Source organism: Monodelphis domestica, chromosome 6, assembly GCF_027887165.1.
Source record: "Monodelphis domestica isolate mMonDom1 chromosome 6, mMonDom1.pri, whole genome shotgun sequence".
NCBI classification, from domain to species: domain Eukaryota; kingdom Metazoa; phylum Chordata; class Mammalia; order Didelphimorphia; family Didelphidae; genus Monodelphis; species Monodelphis domestica.
This window is the reverse complement of record NC_077232.1, coordinates 138,616,761-138,636,450: the sequence shown is the minus strand read 5'-3', so window position 1 is coordinate 138,636,450 and position 19,690 is coordinate 138,616,761. Positions and strand designations below refer to the sequence as shown.

Below are 19,690 nucleotides of genomic sequence, written 5' to 3'. Positions count from 1 at the left end.
CAAGAAAGTGTAGGCACCTCCTCTAGCTTCCTTTCTTCTTACTCTCCTCTAAACTCTGAAATATAATTTGTCCTAATTATTCAACTGAAACTGCCTTCTCCAAAGTTACCAATGATCTCTTAATTGCCCAATCTAATGGCCTTTTCTCAGTTCTTATCATTTTTTACTTCCCTAAGTATTTGATATTTAATAACATTTTCTTCCTAGATGGTCTCTCCTCTCTAGATTTTTGTGATTGATCTTTCCTCCCCTGTTTCCAAGTTTTTATTTGCCCTCTTTATTTTCTCACTTATTCATCAATCAATAAACATTTATTAAGTGCCTAATATATTCCAGGCACTGTGCTAAGCACTAATGAAACAAAAAGAGGCAAAAGAGAATCCCTGCTTTCAAGGAACTCACTAGGGTTCATTTTTCATCTCTATGCAGACAATTTTCAGATTTTATTGATATAGATGTGGAGATATAGAGCTATCTAGAGTTCCCCCTGAGTTCATTTTACCAACTGACTTTTAGAAGTCTTATTCCAGATATCCCCTGTAAATATTTCAAATATCCAAAAGAGAAATAATTATCTCCACCCCATTCCCAAGAGTCCTCCTCTTTTTCAAACATCTATCTCTATTCCTCAGCAATGCCACCCAGGCATCTCCTACCTGGTTTTCAATTGCTCCTAAGTAATCTCTCTTCACTTCAGACTCAACTAAGGGTTGAGTCTCCCCTTGTTCTCATTCAAATCATATACAACCCAATCTATGCTGTCGTAGTCATTTCCACCTTTAGAACATCTCTCCCCTATGTCTCATTTGTCTATTCACACAGTTACCGTTAGTTCAGGCCCTCAATACTTCTGGTCTAGGCTATTGCAAAATAACTTTCTAATTGGTCTCCCTGCCTCATCATTCCTTTCCAATGGATCCTCACTCAGCTGTCAAAAATTATTTTCCTAAAGCATGGGTCTACCCATGTCACACTTCTACTTAGTACAAATCAGTCCAACTTCCACAATTGAACTGAAACTTGGACATGTGAAATGATTTGCCCAACTTACCATAGGTGCTAAGTAGAAGAGGTGAGATTTGAATAAAGTGTTTGGAATCCAAAACTCCAATGCTTTTTCCACCACACCCAATAAATCAAATTTCCTTCCACTTTCTCCTCCTCTGATTAAATTGTTACTTTAAGTCTTACTCATTAATAACATTAAAATTCAGTTCTGGCCCCCTATCCTTGAACAGAGTGATTTTATTTTCAATACCACATGTCTCATAAAAATAATTTTAAAAACACTGATCTCAGGCATAGGAAAATGACAACCTGAAACAACTATGTGAAATTTATTATTTAACCTTTCCCATTATCATCATGACCTATAATTGATATAAGTGGTTGTTTGTAAATTTATTAGTAAGTTGTGCCCCCTACATATTAATAATTAAATGTACATGAACAAATTTTGCTTTTAAAAAACAATAGGAAAATAACATTTTTGGAAGTTCATATATAAGTAAAATCAACTCTTTAATTTTGAAACTATGACTTTATTAGTCATGATAAAGTTCCTGAAGATATAAAATATATTCTATATAAATTCACTAACTAGATTTAAAACTACATAAATAGATTGACTACAAGAAACTACATTTTGACATAGCTATAGCAACCATTGTGTCCTTTTGTACTTTAAGAGTACCTGGCACCTCATAGGTGATAGTCTGCAATTAGTCAACAACAACAACAAAAAATTAAATAAACAGATAGTATCTCTGGGAGATCTCTTCATTTCTTTCAAATTGACACATATTGGATGTGCAATTTTAACTCATTATAATAGAAGTATATTATGAAAGAGGGAAGTCCCATAAAATAACCAAGAGTCTTGGTTAATATTTTTTTTTATCTTAAATGTAACCAGATCTTGAATAGGTTAATTTTGTGTCTCTATAATATTTTTTTTCACCTTTAACTACCATAGAAAAGTACATTAAAAACCCTCCTTCCCCCAAATCTGGTTTTCAGTGTGACCCAATAAAGTTTCAAAAAATTCTAGAATGCAAACCTATTAGAGGGCAGATGCAAAGTAACTCAGATCTGCCACAAAAATTCTTTGATTTACATATATTTCTCTCTCCTAGGTCCTCTTCCAACAGTAGCATTAAATTGTGAAGATTTCCAGAATTAATTGCTAGCCATAATTTGGATTTGGCTAATTTGTAGTGTGAATAAAAAATAAAATTCTAGGTCACATGGTATTTCAGTCACTAAATCAGACAGATTTGAAAATGAGATTTTTTAATTAAATAAACTTAAGTCAGCTTAAGTCAGCTTTTAAGACCCAAAGGGGGGTTATTTACATCTGGTCTCCAAACTGGATGTCAATAAATCTACAACAATTATCACAGTTGCCTTATGTAGAGAAAATGGTCAAATAAAATTTGAACAAATGAAACATGATGTAGATGGAGCATTAAAACTCAATAGTAGAAGGTAAATCCCCTTAAGTGTTGGTTAAACTAATACATTTCATCTTAATTGAAAAGTTCAAGTTGTAAAAATCCCCACATTTCAAATGGAATAGGAAATTAAAGGTCATAAGAAATAATCAAATTATATCTTGGGTAGGTAGACTTCTTTGAAGGGTCCCATTAAATTTCCAGGGCTAAAAAATGGCCCTCTAACATTTAAATTTATTTTACAATTTTAATATCTTTTTTAATTTTTATATAAATGGATCAAAAACATTACCATCTTTGATGAATTAACAAATCAGTTTTGTTAGGCACTATTTGAGGTTATATTCTCAGAAATAGTCTCTGTCCTCAAAGAGCTTGCTATATAGAGCAAGCTATATATATTAAGGATAAAGGCTTACATGAATGAAGTTATAAATAAAACAATATAAAGCAATACATTGTGAACTGAAGCTTATAAGACTTATTAGAATTCAGAAGGAAGGAGTTTAATTAGGGGAAGGTTTCATAGAACTTGATCAGAGCCTCTAATGATAAGTAAATTGGACATTCCAGACAAGAATAATATGAGCAAAGGCATGAAAGTCAGAATATGTGGGGAGGGGGCTCAATGAAAATAAATTCAAGTCAGTTTGGCATTTAAAGTCTTTTGGAGTCTAGTTCCAACTTTCCCTTCCAGATTCACTTTACATAATACTTTGTAGTAGTCCCTCTTACCCACTCTCAGTTTTTAGCCAGATGATCTTATTTTCAGTTCCCTGAATTTAGCATTCAATTTCCCACCTTTGCAAAGGTGATGTCCCACAAGACTGCAATACAAACACATTTTCCTCTTGCCCTCTCCTCTTTGAATTAATCCCAAATCCTTTCAAGACTCAGACTCTTTTATGGGAAGCCATTCACTCCTTCCTCAAATTATATTGTATTTCTTCTTCTAAAAGGTTGTGTCTAGAAGTTGAGATACTAGCCTACTTTTCATTTTGTATTTGTAATCCCAATGCCTAGAACAGTGCTTTCGTGGGTAGGAAGTAGGTACTTAACATATATGATAATTAGATTTTTTTTTTAAATTCAGGCAAGATTAGAGAGTATACCTTTAAAAGAAAGAAATAAGATTCTTTTACATAAACATAGGTCAAAGTATGGAAAGACTTGAAGGTCAGGCAGAGAACTTGAAGCAGCAGAACCTAGAAAGTTAAAAGTTTCTGGGCAGAAGAATGATGTGATGAAAGCTGGCATATATTCTGGAGAGGAGAGACCTCTCAGGAGCAACTGGGACCAACTAGGAAACTGCAATAGTAATAATTCCTGGAATATGATGTTCTGAGCTGGTGTAGTAGCTAAAGAAATTGATTGAAAAGAAAGAATATGAGAAATATTTCAAAGAAAAAACAAATATATCTTCATGACTGACTGACTGGGTAAAAGAGAAGAATAAATCAAAATAACTTCAAAATTTAGACCCAAGATGATTAGAAAAAAGAAAAGTTGGTAGAAGCAACCATTTGAAGGATAACATTTGAAGTATAAGTCCTATTCCAACTATATCTAATCATCTTTTTATGTGTATCTGAATATGTTATTGAATAGCAGAAATATTGGGAAGTATATAAACACACCAGTTTGAAATATAATGTAGGGCAAGAGAAAGTTGGAAATAGGCCACAAAATATAGATCCAAACTATTTTATAGTGAGCTTTGAATGCCAAGTACTGAGTTTTGAGCTTTTTTTCAGCAGGCAACACAAGTATCACAAACCATTACTTATCTTAGAATGTCCTTGACCTTCCTCTGTTGAAATCCTATCTATCCTCCTGATTCTTTCCTTATCCTTTCCTGATTTCCCCAGAAAATAGTATTTTCTTCCATAGATGTAGCATCATATTCATAGTAAAGAAGGAAAGAAATTGATTAAGTGCCTACTAAAGGCTGGGCATTGTGCTAAATGCTTTTACAAATATTATTTCCATTAATCCTCACAATACTGGGAGATAAGTGTCCATAGTTTATGTGAGTTGCCCAAGGGTCTCACAAGTAGGCAGTGCCTAAAGCTGGGTTTGAACTCAGATCTTCTGGATTCAGGATGCCCCATCTATCCACTGTGTTATTAGTATGTCTCTTTTTGCACTGACCATATTCTATTATGTATTATGGGAATTGGTATGTATTTTATTTCCCTGTAATATATTTTCCACTCCTCCTTGAAGGTTTAGTTAATTTTTTTTATATTCCTCAGTATCTAAACATAATGTGGATGCAATATTTATTGACCAAAGAGCTACTTTTCATTTTTTTCTCAAAGATTTGGGGGAAACATTAATATACTGTTGGTAGAGCTGTGAATTGATCCAACAATTCAGGAAAGCAATTTAGAATTATATCCAGAAATATCCTTAGACTCAGCAATACCTCTCTTTGTGGTGGAAAAGAACTGGAAATCAAGGAGATGCCCATCAATTGGAGAATGGCTAAAAAAAATTGCGGTTTATGATTGTGATAGCATATTACTGCAACCATAAGAAATGACAAGCAGGCTAAGTTTTGTAAAACTTAGAAATAACTACATGGGATAATGAACAATGAAATTAGTAAAAACAAAGAGAACATTATATTCAGCTTTAGATTTAATACTTGAAAAATAAATTTTGAATATTACCTTCAGAGAATGAGCTGAAAAATGGAAACATGAATAATTTATATATGTATATACATAAAATCTGTCTCCTGTATGATGCAGGAGGGGAGAGAGGGACTGAGACACTTAATAAATGCTATTAATTAAAAATAAATAAATAAGTTTCAAAGAAAAAATAAATAAAAATTAAAAAGGCTTGGGGGAGAGAGGAAAGCTGATAAAAATGAAGTGTAAAGAAAGGAAGAATGTGAGCATAAGAAGGAAGAAAAAGAGGAGAATGTGCGAAGTCCCTAATCAGATCAGGAGAGGTTGGGAATGAAGAAATAGTTTGAGGCAGGCATATTTTTTTCTTCCTTCTGAGAATCCCACAAACAACAAAGATTGGGAAAAGAGATTAGCACTGAAGAAGCTGCCTAGCAAAGCTTGCAGATCTACCAGATTTTAAAATTTATAATCAATTCCAATATACAGACTGGGAAACCCTGCTTTAAGAAATGGGTAAACGTTCATGAAGGAAGAGTCTGTAAGGCCAGCCTAGAGACAAGAGGACTACTTTTCCTAAATTGAAATCTGGCTTCAGACATTTACTAGCTGTATGACCATGAACAAGTCACTTAACTCTGTTTACCTCATTTTCCTCATCTGCAAAATGGAAAATAACCTGAAGGAGAAAATGGCAAATCATTCCAGTAGATAGTGTCTTTGGCAAGAAAATCCCAAATGAGGTCTGAAAGAGTGGGATATGATTGAACCCTAAATTCATGCACACTCTCCTTCCAATGTGAAAATGCTGGGTGATGATTTCATAATCACGTTTTTTTTAATTGCAAATTACATACAAATTAGTCCTCAAATCATTCCTGGTTTTTCCTTAGGGAGAGAAGCAGCTAGCTGGCCCCTTGGATAGAGAGGTAGGCCAGGAGTCAGGAAAACCTGAGCTTAAATCCACCCACTGGCACCTCCTAGTTGTGTGACCCTGGGTCAAATCTTCATATAACCTCTGTTAGCTTCAGTTTCCTTCCCCTCCTTTACAGAGTTGTGTTATCAAATGAGATAATATATGCAAAGTGTCTGGCACATAGTAAGCTCTATATAAACTTATTCCGTTCCTTTATGAACTGAGATGGAAATAAAAGTTACCTAAATAATCCTTGGTTCCATGAATTAGGGAGAAAAATTAAAATTCGGAATTAAAAATAATAATAAATTCTGAGGCTACTCACAGCCTCTGGGAGATTGGTGGAAAATACGTGTACAGAAAATCCAGTTGCGTGATTATAGAAAATGGTGTTTTAGTAATATTTAGCTTTTGTATTAGATTGTGACAAATGAGGTGCAAAAAAGACCTCAGTCACAGTCTAGGGTAGGCTAGACCAGACAAGTCAATTGCTTTCAGTTTTGGTCGTTATGGCAACCAGCGTCCCTGGTTACTGCTTTCACAGGAAATCACAGCGGTCTGGGTTTTCTCAGCTTTTTATACAGAAAGAACCCTCTTATTCTAGGCTCTGCCAGGACTGGAGCACCCAGAAATGCCGGATGGCCCGAAAAATAAGAAGCAAAAGTAGTGGGAGTCTTCTCTTTTTCACGTTAGATGATTGCTGCGAGAGTAGTAGCGTCCTGATCTATCTACAGACTTTTGCCCAAAAAGAATCATAGAATCACAGAATCTTAGAACTGAAAGGGATCCTCAGGAGGCTACTAATCCAACCTGTAATAATTACAGCTCAAGGAGTGGAAAAGGCAGTGGGTATGGAGTCAGAAGACCGACCTGGGTTAGGATCACATCTCTTGAACTGGAAAGAACCTTACAGATCATCTAGTCCAATCCTCTCCTTTTACAAATGTGGAAACTGAGGTCGAGAAGGTAAATCATTACAGTACTTGCTAAAAGTCATATAGGTAGAAAGCATCAGAAGTGGGATCTGAACCCAAGTCCGCTGACTCCAAAGTATCCAGTATCATTTTTCTGTGTTACCCTGGGCAAATCACTGTGGTGAGGGTATTTTCTGTGTGACCTTAGGTGAGTGAAGTCACCTCTCCTCCTCTGGACTCTTTTCATCTATAAAATGAAGAGATTGAGGCAGATGGCCCTTGGAGTAGAAGGTCCCTTTCAGCACTAAGTCCCATGATCCTTTCAAGTACGTTTTTATCCCCTTAAAGGGGAAGGAGGGAGTGTGTACTTCCTCTAACTCAGAAGCTGCCCGCCCGGGTATCTGCCAATAGCTGAACCCTGCGATTCCTGCCGGGAGCTTGGACCAAGGTGACTCACATGGTAATCCTTGTACCAGTTCTCCAATTTCTCCAACAATATCCGACAGCTTTCGTTGGTAACTAATCTTCTTAGGCTGTCCGCCATGGCTGATCCTAGGTTTTTACAGGTGTATGGTGATGTCAGTTTTAGGGGAGGAGGGCAGAGGGCAGGAAGAATGTTGTCTCCCAGGGGAAGGGGGACGCCTTAGAACATAGATGTTTCCATTCTTTACCCCGGGGTCTTCAGCCCCTGCAGCCTAGGGATGGGAAGGGCCAGGGGAGGGGATAGGGGAAGGGAGGTGTTCGGAGGCCCTCAGCAGCCTGCATCCGCGGCCCCTCGGTGCCCCAGCTGATGCTGCCTAGACCACTGGTGCATATTTATACCCAGGCGATTATTAAACAAACTTTGACGTTTGCTTTGCTCGGCTGTCAAGGACGCCACGGCTGCGCGAAAGGGAGGGCAGCTCTCAGTTGTAGCAACGCTTCCTCTTCCTTCCCTTCCTTCCCCTCCCCCCCCATCCTTCCCCATTCCCATTCCCATTCCCATTCCCAACCCCATCCCCATCCCCATCCCACCCCTAGGCTTTTCAAGACTTTTCAAGACTGCCAATTTTTTTCCCTACTGTTGAAACTAGGAGGGGTAACTGTTCTCAACGCGATTATGATGTCGTTGTTGTTCTTGCTGCTGCTAATGCTGTTGATGCTACTCTTAGTGCTGCTACTTTCTGAAGGGGAGGGAACAGACGTAGGAGGACAAGGATATTGAGATGAACTCCTAATATCTACGGGAATCGACCCCGGAACCTGGATCCAGAAGCTACTGTGGTGCAGAAAAGCATGACTCGAATCTTGATACCGAGGAGAGTCACCTCTTATACCTTACAAAGCAAGAGCCACTAAAATTCAGAGCATGGGAACAGAAGTCCAAGTCAGAAACATTCAAGTGGAACTTTTCCCTCCAACTCCCTAAATTTAGATTCTTCTCCCCTATTTCAAGTACTGTGTTTGGGGAGAAAACCCCATGGCCTTTATTAAGCACCAGAGAAGCAAGTTTTATTTTACAGTTTAGCAATTGGTTCAGTTTATAGGAAGGAACAGAAAGTCAGTGTGTTTCGACCCGTTCTCCACCTCCTCACACCTATGCCTTCAGTTTTAGCGAGAACAGCTGAAGTTGAAGAGTAAAGAGGATGAGGAGAACTAGAGGGACTAGGTCTTTAATGTGAAAAGAAAACGTTACAAATTGCCAGCTCAATATCCCTAAATGCTATCTTAGGACACATTGGGAGATACTTCTCCCCAAAAGTACTTCTAAACAGAAAAAAAGTTGCTAAATCTGAGATCCTGTGAAATCCTAACGTGAAAACTTTGGCATGAAACTAGAGGAGAAAGCAGATGTTACTTCAAAATCTAATTCAAATCCCTCTTAAGGGTCTTCCTCACATAACTCAGCAAATCTCCGCTCCAACTACTTAAATCAATGGAATGAACAAGACATCAATAAGAGTGGACAATGTCCCAGGAATCCCTCTCTGACTAATGTAAGCAAAATTGTGGGTGATGCATATGAAACCACCATTGACCCAAAACTTAATTTCCATGCTTTTTTGTTTTGTTTTGTTTTTCCCGGTACAGACAGATGGCTTTGGGGGTTCCAAGATGAGCATATATGAAGGCTTAACTTCACAGGTTTGGACAAGGTTTTATAGTATAAAAAGTTATTTATATGGTAAAACCTTATTAATCCAGAAAATTACTTAATTAAAAAACCAGTAATTAAGACAAGACTGGGATTTGTTTAAAAAAGAATTTCCAAATAACAGTGCAGGGAAATTGCTTCAATATTTTAGAAAACAAACTTTCCAAACACCCTCAGCTCTTTAGATGGAATAGCTTTCTAATTTGGTCTTTTAAACCCATTCCCCTGCTGAGCAAGCCTATTAATTTTACATTATATACTTGAAAGCATTAAAACCATTTATTGCCATATATTGTACAATTCTGGCTCTTCAGTAATTTAGGTCCCTACACAATTTTTTTGAACTGGTGAGGTTTTACTATATTCAGTCCCAAAACACATTTCTAAATCCTTCTCTCTTCCTGATCTTTTTTGAATAGCACAAAGAACAGAAGTCCATTCAGAAACAGACATATATGTTAAAGTTCATATGAAATACTATTTTTAACACATGTAATTTTGTGGGATTGGGGATGAGAGAAATTAATATTAGAAAGGGTCTACAAAGATGTCAATATTAATGATATGCCTTTTTAAAAAGAGGAATAAGAAAACGATTTTATTTCCCATGCAACCAAAAGTGGATTATTCACAAAAATGATTTTAAATCTTTGTAGATATACAAGCATCATTCCTCAAAAAAGTGATTTGAATTTTATTTCTTTTAAATTGCTTCCCCCATTTCATTGTTTCAAGTCTTTGCAGTTTCCATAAATATCAAAGTGAAAGGTCTAATCCTATGGTAGAGCTGAACATCCTCTTTGCTAAACTATTTTACTCAAAATGTTGAAAGAGCAATGGTGATCTAAATTTCACATCTGCTTCATGATAAAAATCCAGTGGAATATGCTTTGTCTAATATGCAATGTCAGCATTTATTACCTGTGCCACTCTTTGATACTCAGCATATGCTATCCTGTAGTTTTATTTCTCTTTTTATCTGTTTCTTTTCTCCTCCCCTAGATTACAAATTTCTTCAGTACAAGGTTCATGATTTATATCTAATGCCCTTTGGAGTAAGGATAAATGTTTTTTCATAATGAAATGTAGGGATACCAGTAAAGACTCAAAAAAGATGAATATGCAGTACAGATTCCAAGAGAATTTTGCTCTGGTTTAGTAGTCTTAGGAAAAAAAAGATGTTTGGTGGGGAGGAAGATTCAATTCCCTTCTGAACTAGGTTGTGATTATTTGGGGAGGAGGAGATTCAGCTGTCAACATGGAATTTTGTGTCAACATAGAACCTAGAAACCCCAAACTTGTAGCCTAGTAAGATGTGATGATCCCCAAGTTTTAGGACTAGCTTGTAAATTGGAGACCCCAAAGCTTGTACTTATTCCCTGTTCCTGTGAGAATCCACCATGAAGGGAATCTCAGGCCAGCAGTTTCAGACTGAATAATGGACCCCAAAGTAAATGACAATCCCCATCAGGTGGGGCCAAGTCCAAGCCAAGTGACTCTTCTTGACTCTAGAAGCCTCTCTCTCTGTATCACACTCTCTTTTCCAGAATTGAACTCAGGACCTTCAGATTATGAGACTGACACACTGCCTACTGTGCTAAAAGAGTAACTTGGCTTGGGCTTAGCCCCACCTGATGGGGATTGTAATTTACCTTGGGATCCATTATTCAGTCTGAAACTGCTGGCCTGAGATTCCCTTCAGTGTGGATTCTCACAGGAACAGGGAACAAGTACAAGCTTTGGGGTCTCCAACTTACAAGCTAGTCCTAAAACTTGGGGGTCATCACATCTTACTAGGCTACAAGTTTGGGGTCTCTAGATTCCATGTTGACACAGCTTAGATTCTGGATTGAACAAATGAATATAATATCATCCATTCCAATTCAAGGTTGGCAGTTTAGTTAATGTGAATTCCTGGTTATAACACTATTATCAGCCACTTGTATTTTCTAATTTAAAAACTACGTAAGTAGATTATATGTTCTGAATACAAATTATTCTATGCTCTTTAATGGAATAATTAACACGTCTAACTTTGTATATATGAGGAAACAAAAAGATATACTTTCCATGCTATTGTATATCTCTAACATAACAAGAGATCTATAAAACACCAAAATATCTGAAATGTGTAAAATCCAAACATATCCTTAAAAAAGCACTTGGTTTTTCTATAAATGAATATGCTGCTACAATCAGGATAAACAACATTTCAAAGACAGAAGATAAACATAAGATCTAGTATAGTTCCACATATCTAAAGATATCTTGCACACCAATGCTGAGTCCACGTTGAGTTTTAAATTGAGTATGAATACAACTAAGACTTTTGGAGTCCATTTTTAGCTATCTTAAAACAATTTTAGGGGGCTGCTGGGTGGCTCAGTGGATTGAGAGCCAGACCTAGAGACAGGAGGTCCTAGGTTTAAATCTGGCCTCAGATACTTCCTTGCTGTATGACCCTGGACAAGTTATTTAACCTCCATTGCCTAGCCCTGCCCCCTCTTTTGCCTTAGAACCAACACATAGTATTGATTCTAAGACAGAAGGTAAGGTTAAAAAAAAAAGCAATTTAACTAAAAGGAATTTGACTAATTTTTCATGTCCTGCTTTAAAAGTGAGAGTATTCAAACCACATTTCTTATTCATCTTTCAGGAAATATATATATATATATATATATATATACACATATATATATTATGTAGATTTTAGATCACATAAAAAGTTGAAAGTTAAAAATAAGAAATCATTTCAAATAAAAATAGTGTACACCAGAGGTGTCAAATATCTGGCCTGTATGGGGCCAGAACAGGAATAAAATGTAATTGGGAAATAATTAACAACATAAATCAAAATACAATAAAACATAGATAAATAGATAATATGGTTTTTAAGTCAGTAGGGATCATGATTGGTGGTCCTATTTCTCTTTGGCACCACTGGTCTTTCAATGTCATAATGCCAACATCTAGCATGAAACCATTTTTTTCCTATAGAATAATTTAACATAGTACTAATGTACCATTTTAGCACATATAAATATGGTACAGTTTTAGTGATTTGTGTTTCTAAAGAAGGAAGGGAAGGCTCAGTGTTTGGTCTTTAAGGACCAAAATTACATGGTATACTAGGAAGAGTACAGACTTAGGACTCAAGAGATCTAGGTTCCAGTCCTGGCACTATTATGTCACTCTGATTTGGGGAAGTCTTCACCTCTATAGAGCTTAATTCCTCATCTAGAAAATGAAGGGTTTGTTTTAAGTATCTTTCCAGTTCTGATGTTTAAAAATTTTTTGCTGCCCCCAAATACTTTTACCACCTTATCTGAAATTCCCAATTAACAATCAAAAGACTGAAATTCAGAAGTCAAGGAAGCAGTTAATGGAGTTTAGGCTATCAATAAGTTTTCAGGAGAAAGTCAATATCTGAGAACCCACCAAATCAAAATTGATTAAGGAGTTTATGGTATCTGGAGGAACAGGGACAAGTCAAAGACTTGAAAACTAGGAGATCAAGGCAGAAGTAGAAAGAGGCAACCAACTTGTTAGACAAGGAAAACAAAGGTTTAGGTACCAGGAGGACAGGGTAGAACAAGATAAGAGCATCAGAAATCAGAAATTAAGAGTAACCTTTATCATAGAGAAAAGAGACCTAGCCTTCTGCTCTCCCCTTGATGATCATGTATTGCCCTGGGACTGAAGATGCTAACAAGAAAGGATTACTCTTTGCCAACAGATTTGTTCTCTTGGACCATACTGAGATCAAACAGATTTTTGCACCTTATTTGTTATGACCCATCTCACTTTTTTTGAAAAGGATCATTAGACTACATACAGTAAACTAGAAGAGTTCTCAAAGATCATCTAGTTAAACCCTTTCATTTCATGAGAAAACTGAGGCATGGAGATATTAGATGATTTAAGGTTCCACAACTGTTTTTCCAGGATATCCAGTATTCAAAACTGCATTCTCTGATTTCAAGCTCAAAGTTCTTCCTATTCCACTATCCATTAGTGAAGACCTTTAAAATGAGCCATTTATTTGTAAACTGTTTCAATTTTACCATTGCTGTCTTTCTTATCCCCCACCCCCTTTTATGCCTGAATCCTTCTGCACCATGAAAAGTTAGAGGAAGCCTAGGCTCCTGGGTTTATTAGAAATGAGACAAAAGGATTTTTCTCCAATCTACCAGTTCTCCACTTTTCTCTGAGTAACTCCTACAAGACAATTTGTGGACTACAGCATAGAAGCAGACAGATCTATGGACCTAGAGTAGAGTGATAGGCTCTAAAAAACCTAAACTGAACACTATGTAAGATGGTTCCAAATAAGAGATGAGAATAGGCAGGCCATTCCCTTATTTGCAGTTGGTGGGGTGGGGGTGGCATAGTTTAGTGGTTCAGTGGATTGAGAGCCAGGCCTAGAGATGGGAGGTCCTGGATTCAAATTTGACCTCAAAGACTTAACTAGATGGACAAGTCTCTTGACCCCTATTGCCTAGCCCTTACCACACTCTTCTGCCTTAGAACCAATGCACAGTATTTATTCTAAGACAGAAAGGGGAGAGAATTATGGGTATGGAATATCACATCCTAAGTGAGATTTAGTTGAAATATTTGATTTTTCTGAGGCTTTTCTCAAAACCCTTTTGCAAATCTTTGTCACAAAGTTTGGGTCAGGGAAATAGAACTGGGAAACAAAGGAGACATAAAAACAAAAGGTATCTTTTTTTTTTTTTTTAAATAAAGAGCCATGGGGCTCTTTATTATCCTCCCTCTTCCACAAATTGTCTTGGGGGTAAATGGGGTGGAATTAGGGGGAAGTCTAAGGTTCTTTCCAACCTTGAATTTGAATGATTCTGCCTTTCCCCGGTCCCGTCTGACTTCGGTCCATATCTGCCCTTTGGCCCTGCAAGCCTCGCTCTCCCCCCACAGCTGTCCTGAGAACCGGCCCACAAGTTTCAGTGTATTTTGTGTCTGTCCTGTAGAAGCTCGTGCGCCGCTGTGCGTCTTAATATCTGGGGCCTCCTCAGAGCACCTCAGCCTTGAGCTGCTGGTGGTCGTAGGAGTGAGGGGGCCTGGCCGGGGTCTTCTTCCCTGGCGCAAAGCTGGGGAGCAAGAGGAGGCCTCGGGTAAGGCCGGGAGGGTCCTCCGGTTCCTCTGTTCGCAGTCGTCCCAGCCCGGCGGCAGCGGGGTCTGCGCGCGCGCGCCGGTTGCGCTCTGGCCACGGGGGCGCGGGCACGGGCTCGGGTGCGGGCGCAGGCGCAGGGGCGCGAGGGGGCTGAGGGCGCTGCCTCCGGCGGGCGGCGGCGGCCGTAGGGGTGCGGGAGCGGGAAGATGGCGACGGCGGCGGCGGGGGCAGCGGCGGAGCAGGTCAGTCCTGTGAGAACGGGGCGTGAGAAGACGGCCTTGCCCGGGGGTGTTGGGGGAAGGGGGTGGTGATGAAAGGGCATGGCTTCTAGATAAGAGGGAAAGGCTCGGGAAGCCTGCGTCGACCCGCACTGGGGACCCTCCGTACCTCCCCCGGGGCTTCGGACCAGCTTGCCATCCCCACCCCATCAGGGAACCAGTGGTCCTCCCTGCCGGGGCCTGGAGCTGCGCAGTAAGGCCTCTGTGTGAGAGGGAGGGAAGGAGCCGGGCCGGGGGCCTGGGAGGAGTAGGGAGAAGGGAGGGTACTGGAGAGGAGCCTGTAAAAGTTGCGGGCAAATAGAACTGGCAGCCCGGGGCCCGGCCGCCTGGCCTGGCCTCTGTCCCTTATTCTCTGCTCCTCCACCATCAGCTGTTCGCAAGCTGTCAACCTGCTTCCCCACCCTGTTCTGTCATTCCAGTCTCCACCCTCCCTTGCTCTGGTTTCTGAGACTTAATCCCAGTAGGTGAAGGCTTCATATACCTCCTAATGTGTAGAGTTAAACGCTCCTCTCTTTTTTTTTTTATTCTACTTAAGATGTGTGAATATGAGATTAGTAAATACATTATTTACCTATCCAAGAAAACTTTATGGGTCTTCGAAAATAACATACAGAGAGACTTAAAATAGCCTCCCCCTTTTTACAACAAAATATGATTATTACAGAAAAATTTAATCATATATAATATTATTGAAAGATGTGAAAATAAAGATCATTAATCCCATTTTGTATTAAGCCTCTACAGAGTTCCATGGTGAATTGTTTACAGTTCATAAAGAAATTTAAGCCCTTCTATATTATTTTACTTGGTGCAGAGATCCCATGAATTTAGTTAATGCCTCTCAGCAGATGATTCTCAGATACACTGTTCAAACCCTAACCTCTGCTCACCTTTAGTCTCACATAGCCAGCTGTCTTTTGGACATCTTCAACTGTATGGCATAAACCTGTTAAACCCAGCAAGTCTTTAACTTGACTCATTGTCTTTTTCCCCAAACCCTTCCCTCTTCTTAACTTCCCTATTACTGTTGAGGATACCATCTTCCCAGTTGCCCAGACTCAAAACAGAGGTGCTGTCCTCAATTTCCCATTCTCAATCTCCATAGTCAATCTGGTGACAAGTCCTGTGGAACCCATCTTCAGAGCATCTCTTGTATATATATATCTCCTTCTCTCCTCTTACACCTACCACCATCCAGGTGCAGACCCTGATCACCTCAACTCTGGACTCTTGCAATAGCCTGCTTGTTGGGCTTCCTGTCCCAACTCTCCCCACTACAATACATTTTCCACTCACTTCTCACACTCTTAATCAGTAAATTCCAATGGCTCCCTTTTATTACCAGGATCAAATATAAAATCCTCAGTTGGCATTCAAAGCCTTTCATAACTTGGTCTCTTCCTATAATTCCAGACTTTTTGTGCCTAACTCCCTTGCGTGTATTTTGTTCTCTTTCTTGAACATGATATTTGACCTCTGGACTCCCAGTATTTTCATGTCTAGTCTCCATTCCTGGATATCTCAAAAAATATAATAGATTATTTTGTTAGCCTTTTTTCTTGCCTCATCTTTAGTCTCCATGCTAAATTTCTCGAGCCTAAAATTTCAGGCTTCCTTCAATGATACCACCTAAGCCTTGGTACTTATTCCTATAGTTATGGCTACAAGAAGAGCCTTCATTTTTTTCTTTTCTCCTCAACAGAAAATTGTTATGTCTTTTTTTTTCTTGACTGACAAAAATTATTTAAAAACATGAGCATTTATAAAAGTCCAGGTATAAAAGAATTTTGTTTATATTTTTGTATAAACAATTAACAAAGAGAGAAGATTTAAAAGTCCAATGACTTACTTTGGAAGTATCTTACTTAGAAATATGTAATTTTTTTTGAGATCCCATCATTCTTGATGTCTTTTGTCTAGTGACCCTAGTCCAGTATGTTTCTGATGTAGGTTCTTCTCATCTTAAGTAGCCAAGAAATCCGTATCCTACTACTTGTTATACTCTGTTTCTTTCTCCAGTATAAGCTGACCAATTCCCCCAATCTCTTGAGTCTTCAAAAGGCAAGTCTAACTTAATCCCCTTTTCTCAAAGTGCTCCCCTCAATTTGCTCTCTGTCTTTTCCCTCCTAAATATCATTTGAACCATTCATTTCTCTTGTTCATAGTTCATCACCAGCTCTAATCAGTATCTTAGTCTTTTAAACACCAGTCTACACCAATGAGTAGCATCATGATAGTGGGTGGCAATAGAGAACTCCTTAGTTGGTCTTAGATTCAGGAATTCTCAGAGGGAAGACAAGAATAAGCAGGACTTGGAAAAGTTTCTTGCAAAGTTGAGACTTTAGCTTGCACTTGAAGGTAGCCAGAAGTAGAGATTAGAAAGGAGAGAGTTGCAGACATGGAAAATAGACATAGAAAATGCTCAGAGTTCAGAGGTGAAGTATCATACTCAAGGAAGAGCAAGGAGGCCATTATCATTGGATCACAGAATATGTGAAGGGAAATAAGGTATAGGAAGCCTGGAAATATAGAGATCAGGTTAGAAAGAGCTTTAAAAGGCAGAATACTTTATATTTCAATTCAGCAAATGTCCATTAAGTACCTGTAATGTGCCAGGCACTATATACTAGGTCCTGGGGATACAGATGCAAAATTAAGCCCTCAAGAAGCTTATATTTATGGGTGATTCATCCCATTTACATCCACAGTTATGATTACCATCTGTGTATTCCCCTCCATTTGATTTCCTTTTTTAATCCTTCCCTTTCTCCTTTCACTCTTTCCCTCCCCACCAGTATTTGCTTTTAATCACCCCCAACTTCTTCCTCCCTTATATTACTTCCCTCCCCATTACCCCTTTTCTTATTCCCTTTCTGCTTCTCTATAGGGTAAGAAAGGATTCTATATCCCAGTGAATCTGGCTGTTCTTCCCTCAATTCCAATGAGAGTAAGGTTTAAGTATTACTCATCACACCACCCTCATCCTCCCCTCCACTGTAATAGTTCTCCCCCTGCCTCTATGAGATATAATTTATCCCATTTTACTTCTCTCTTCCCATTTCTCTTAATTTAATCCTCTTTTTCATCCCTAGATATTTTTACATATAATCCTAACAGTTTACTGCCAGACTCTATTTATACTTCTAACTACTGTGATAATGATAATTTTAATAATGTAAACAATTTGATCTTATTGAAACCCTTAAATTTTTTTCTCTTATTTACCTTTTTATGCTTCTCTTGAATTTTGTATTTGTACATTAGATTTTCTGTTTGAGTCTGGTCTTCAGGAATGCTTGGAAATTTTCTATTTTATTAAATGACCATACTTCTTCCTGAAAGAATATGGTCAGTTTTGATTCATAGGTGATTCTTGGTTATAAACCCAGTTCCCTTGCCTACTGATATATCATATTCTAAGCCTTCTGGTCCTTCATTGTGGAAGCTGTCAGATCCTGTGTAATCCTGCCTGGGGCTCCATGATATTTGAATTGTTTCTTTCTGGCTGTTTGTAGTATTTTCTCCTTGACTTGGGAGCTCTTGAATTTGACTATGACATTCCTGGGAGTTGTCATTTGGGAATTTATTGTATGAGGTGATCTGTGGATTCTTTCAATTTCTATTTTACCTTCTTATTCAAGAATATCACAGTTTTCTTGGATGATTTCTTGTAATATGATGTCTAGGCTTTTTTTTTTTTTTGGTTATGACTTTCAGGTAATCCAATAAATCTTAAATTGTCTCTCCTGGATTTATTTTCCAGATCAGTTTTTCAATGAGATATTTCATATTTTCTTCTATTTTTTCATTCTTTTGATTTTGTTTTGTTTCTTGATGTTTTGTGAAGTCATTAGCTTCTACTTGCCCAATTCTAATTTTTGAAGACTGATTTTCTTCCATGGCCTTTTGATCCTCCTTTTCCATTTGATCCATTCTACTTTTCATGAAATTTTTCTTCATTGGATTTTTTAACCTCTTTTTTCCAGTATGTCAATTCTGATTTTTAAGAAATTCTTTTCTTCATTGGGTTTTTCCCATTGACCAATTTTGCTTTTTAAGCTATTTTCTTTTTGTATTACTTTTATTTCTTTTTCCCATTTTCTACTTGTCTGTTTGGTTTTTGAATTCAGCTTTGAGTTCTTCTAGTGCTCAAGACCAATTTCCATTTTTCTTGGAAGTTTTGCATGTAGTTGCTTAGATCTCACCATCCCCTATTGACTTTGTGTTTCGCTCTTGTCTCCATAGAAATTTTCTAGTTAGGTGTTTCTTTTGCTATTTTCTCATTTCCCCAGCCTTTTTTTTTTGCCTATGTACTGGGAATTCTGAAAGCTACTGGTTCTCTTTCTTCTGCCAGTGCCTTGCAGGGCTCAGCACCCAGCTATTTTGCTTGGGACTAGGTCTCCACAGCAGCACAGACTTGAAAGGGCCCAGCTTGTAGTTGGTTAGTCTCATCCAAATGATCTGGGAACTTCTGTAACCCAATCCCTATGTTGTCACTAGTTCCTCTTATAAATCCTCAAGACTCAAAATACAGTGATAAGTTAAGAGATATAGATGGGACTTGGATTAGAATCAGTAATACTCATCAGTTAGCAAACCCCTTTCCCCTTCCACCTCCACATACCTACAGTCTTAGCCACATTTAGCCTTTTAGAGGGCTCCAGCAGGAGGCATCTTATCAGGCTTCTTCATCTCTGCTCAACCATGCTCTTTTCCCAGCAACTCTCAGCAGATGTCACTGTTTGCTATTTCATTTTGCAGGGTTCCCCCATTTTCCTCAGGTTCCAGCAGGGGAAGAATTCTTATGTCTTTCTCTTTCTTTTGGTCTTCTAGGATTCTCATCACCTCTAGCAGATGATACTCATTCATTTCCCCTATGAACTAGTTTTTTCATGTAACCCACAGTCAAGGATCCTTCTAAGTTTCTGTCTTACCTGAATGTTTTTATATCCCAAAAGCACCGTCAGACCAGAGTGACTATTTTCTTAAACCCAAATTTATATACTGGCTCCACAGCCCTAGACCTTGTGCTTTACAAGTTAAGCTCTTCTAGTTCCATCTTGGACTATTTTAACTTACTATCACATATCTCTTCTTTGGTGTTAAAACAGAGTGTTTCTTGATTTCATACTTCTTTTTCCTGGGTTTAGGAGCTTAGAGAGCACCCCACTCACTAATTTTTTTTTCAACCCCCACATAGTTACCTGAGGCTACTTCCCAAAACCTCT

The 19,690-nt window shown here is 38.2% G+C and overlaps 2 protein-coding genes across 9 annotated transcripts in view; one reads left to right on the top strand and one right to left on the bottom strand.

Moving 5' to 3' along the window:
• The window catches only part of SPATA18 (spermatogenesis associated 18), a 76,062-nt gene extending 61,816 nt beyond the window's left edge, over positions 1 to 14,246 (bottom strand). For 5 of the 6 annotated variants that reach the window (XR_008912868.1, XM_056802608.1, XM_056802609.1 and 2 more), the window contains exon 1: positions 7,377 to 7,869. Coding sequence is in view for 4 of the 6 variants with exons in the window: in XM_056802608.1 (XP_056658586.1) it covers positions 7,377 to 7,463 (87 nt within the window). In the remaining 2 variants the exon portion in view is untranslated. Of the gene's footprint in view, positions 1 to 7,376; positions 7,870 to 13,895 lie in introns of those variants that run through there. The other variant, XM_056802610.1, reaches the window with a different exon arrangement.
• SGCB (sarcoglycan beta) overlaps positions 7,815 to 19,690 on the top strand; it is a 29,756-nt gene continuing 17,880 nt past the window's right edge. The window contains exons 1-2 of one of the 3 annotated variants that reach the window (XM_007496465.3): positions 7,815 to 8,895; positions 8,990 to 9,043. In XM_007496465.3, the coding sequence (XP_007496527.1) occupies positions 9,014 to 9,043 (30 nt within the window). In that variant the 5' untranslated portion in view covers positions 7,815 to 8,895; positions 8,990 to 9,013. Of the gene's footprint in view, positions 8,896 to 8,989; positions 9,044 to 14,311; positions 14,427 to 19,690 lie in introns of those variants that run through there. The other 2 variants (XM_007496466.3, XM_001371655.4) reach the window with 2 other exon arrangements.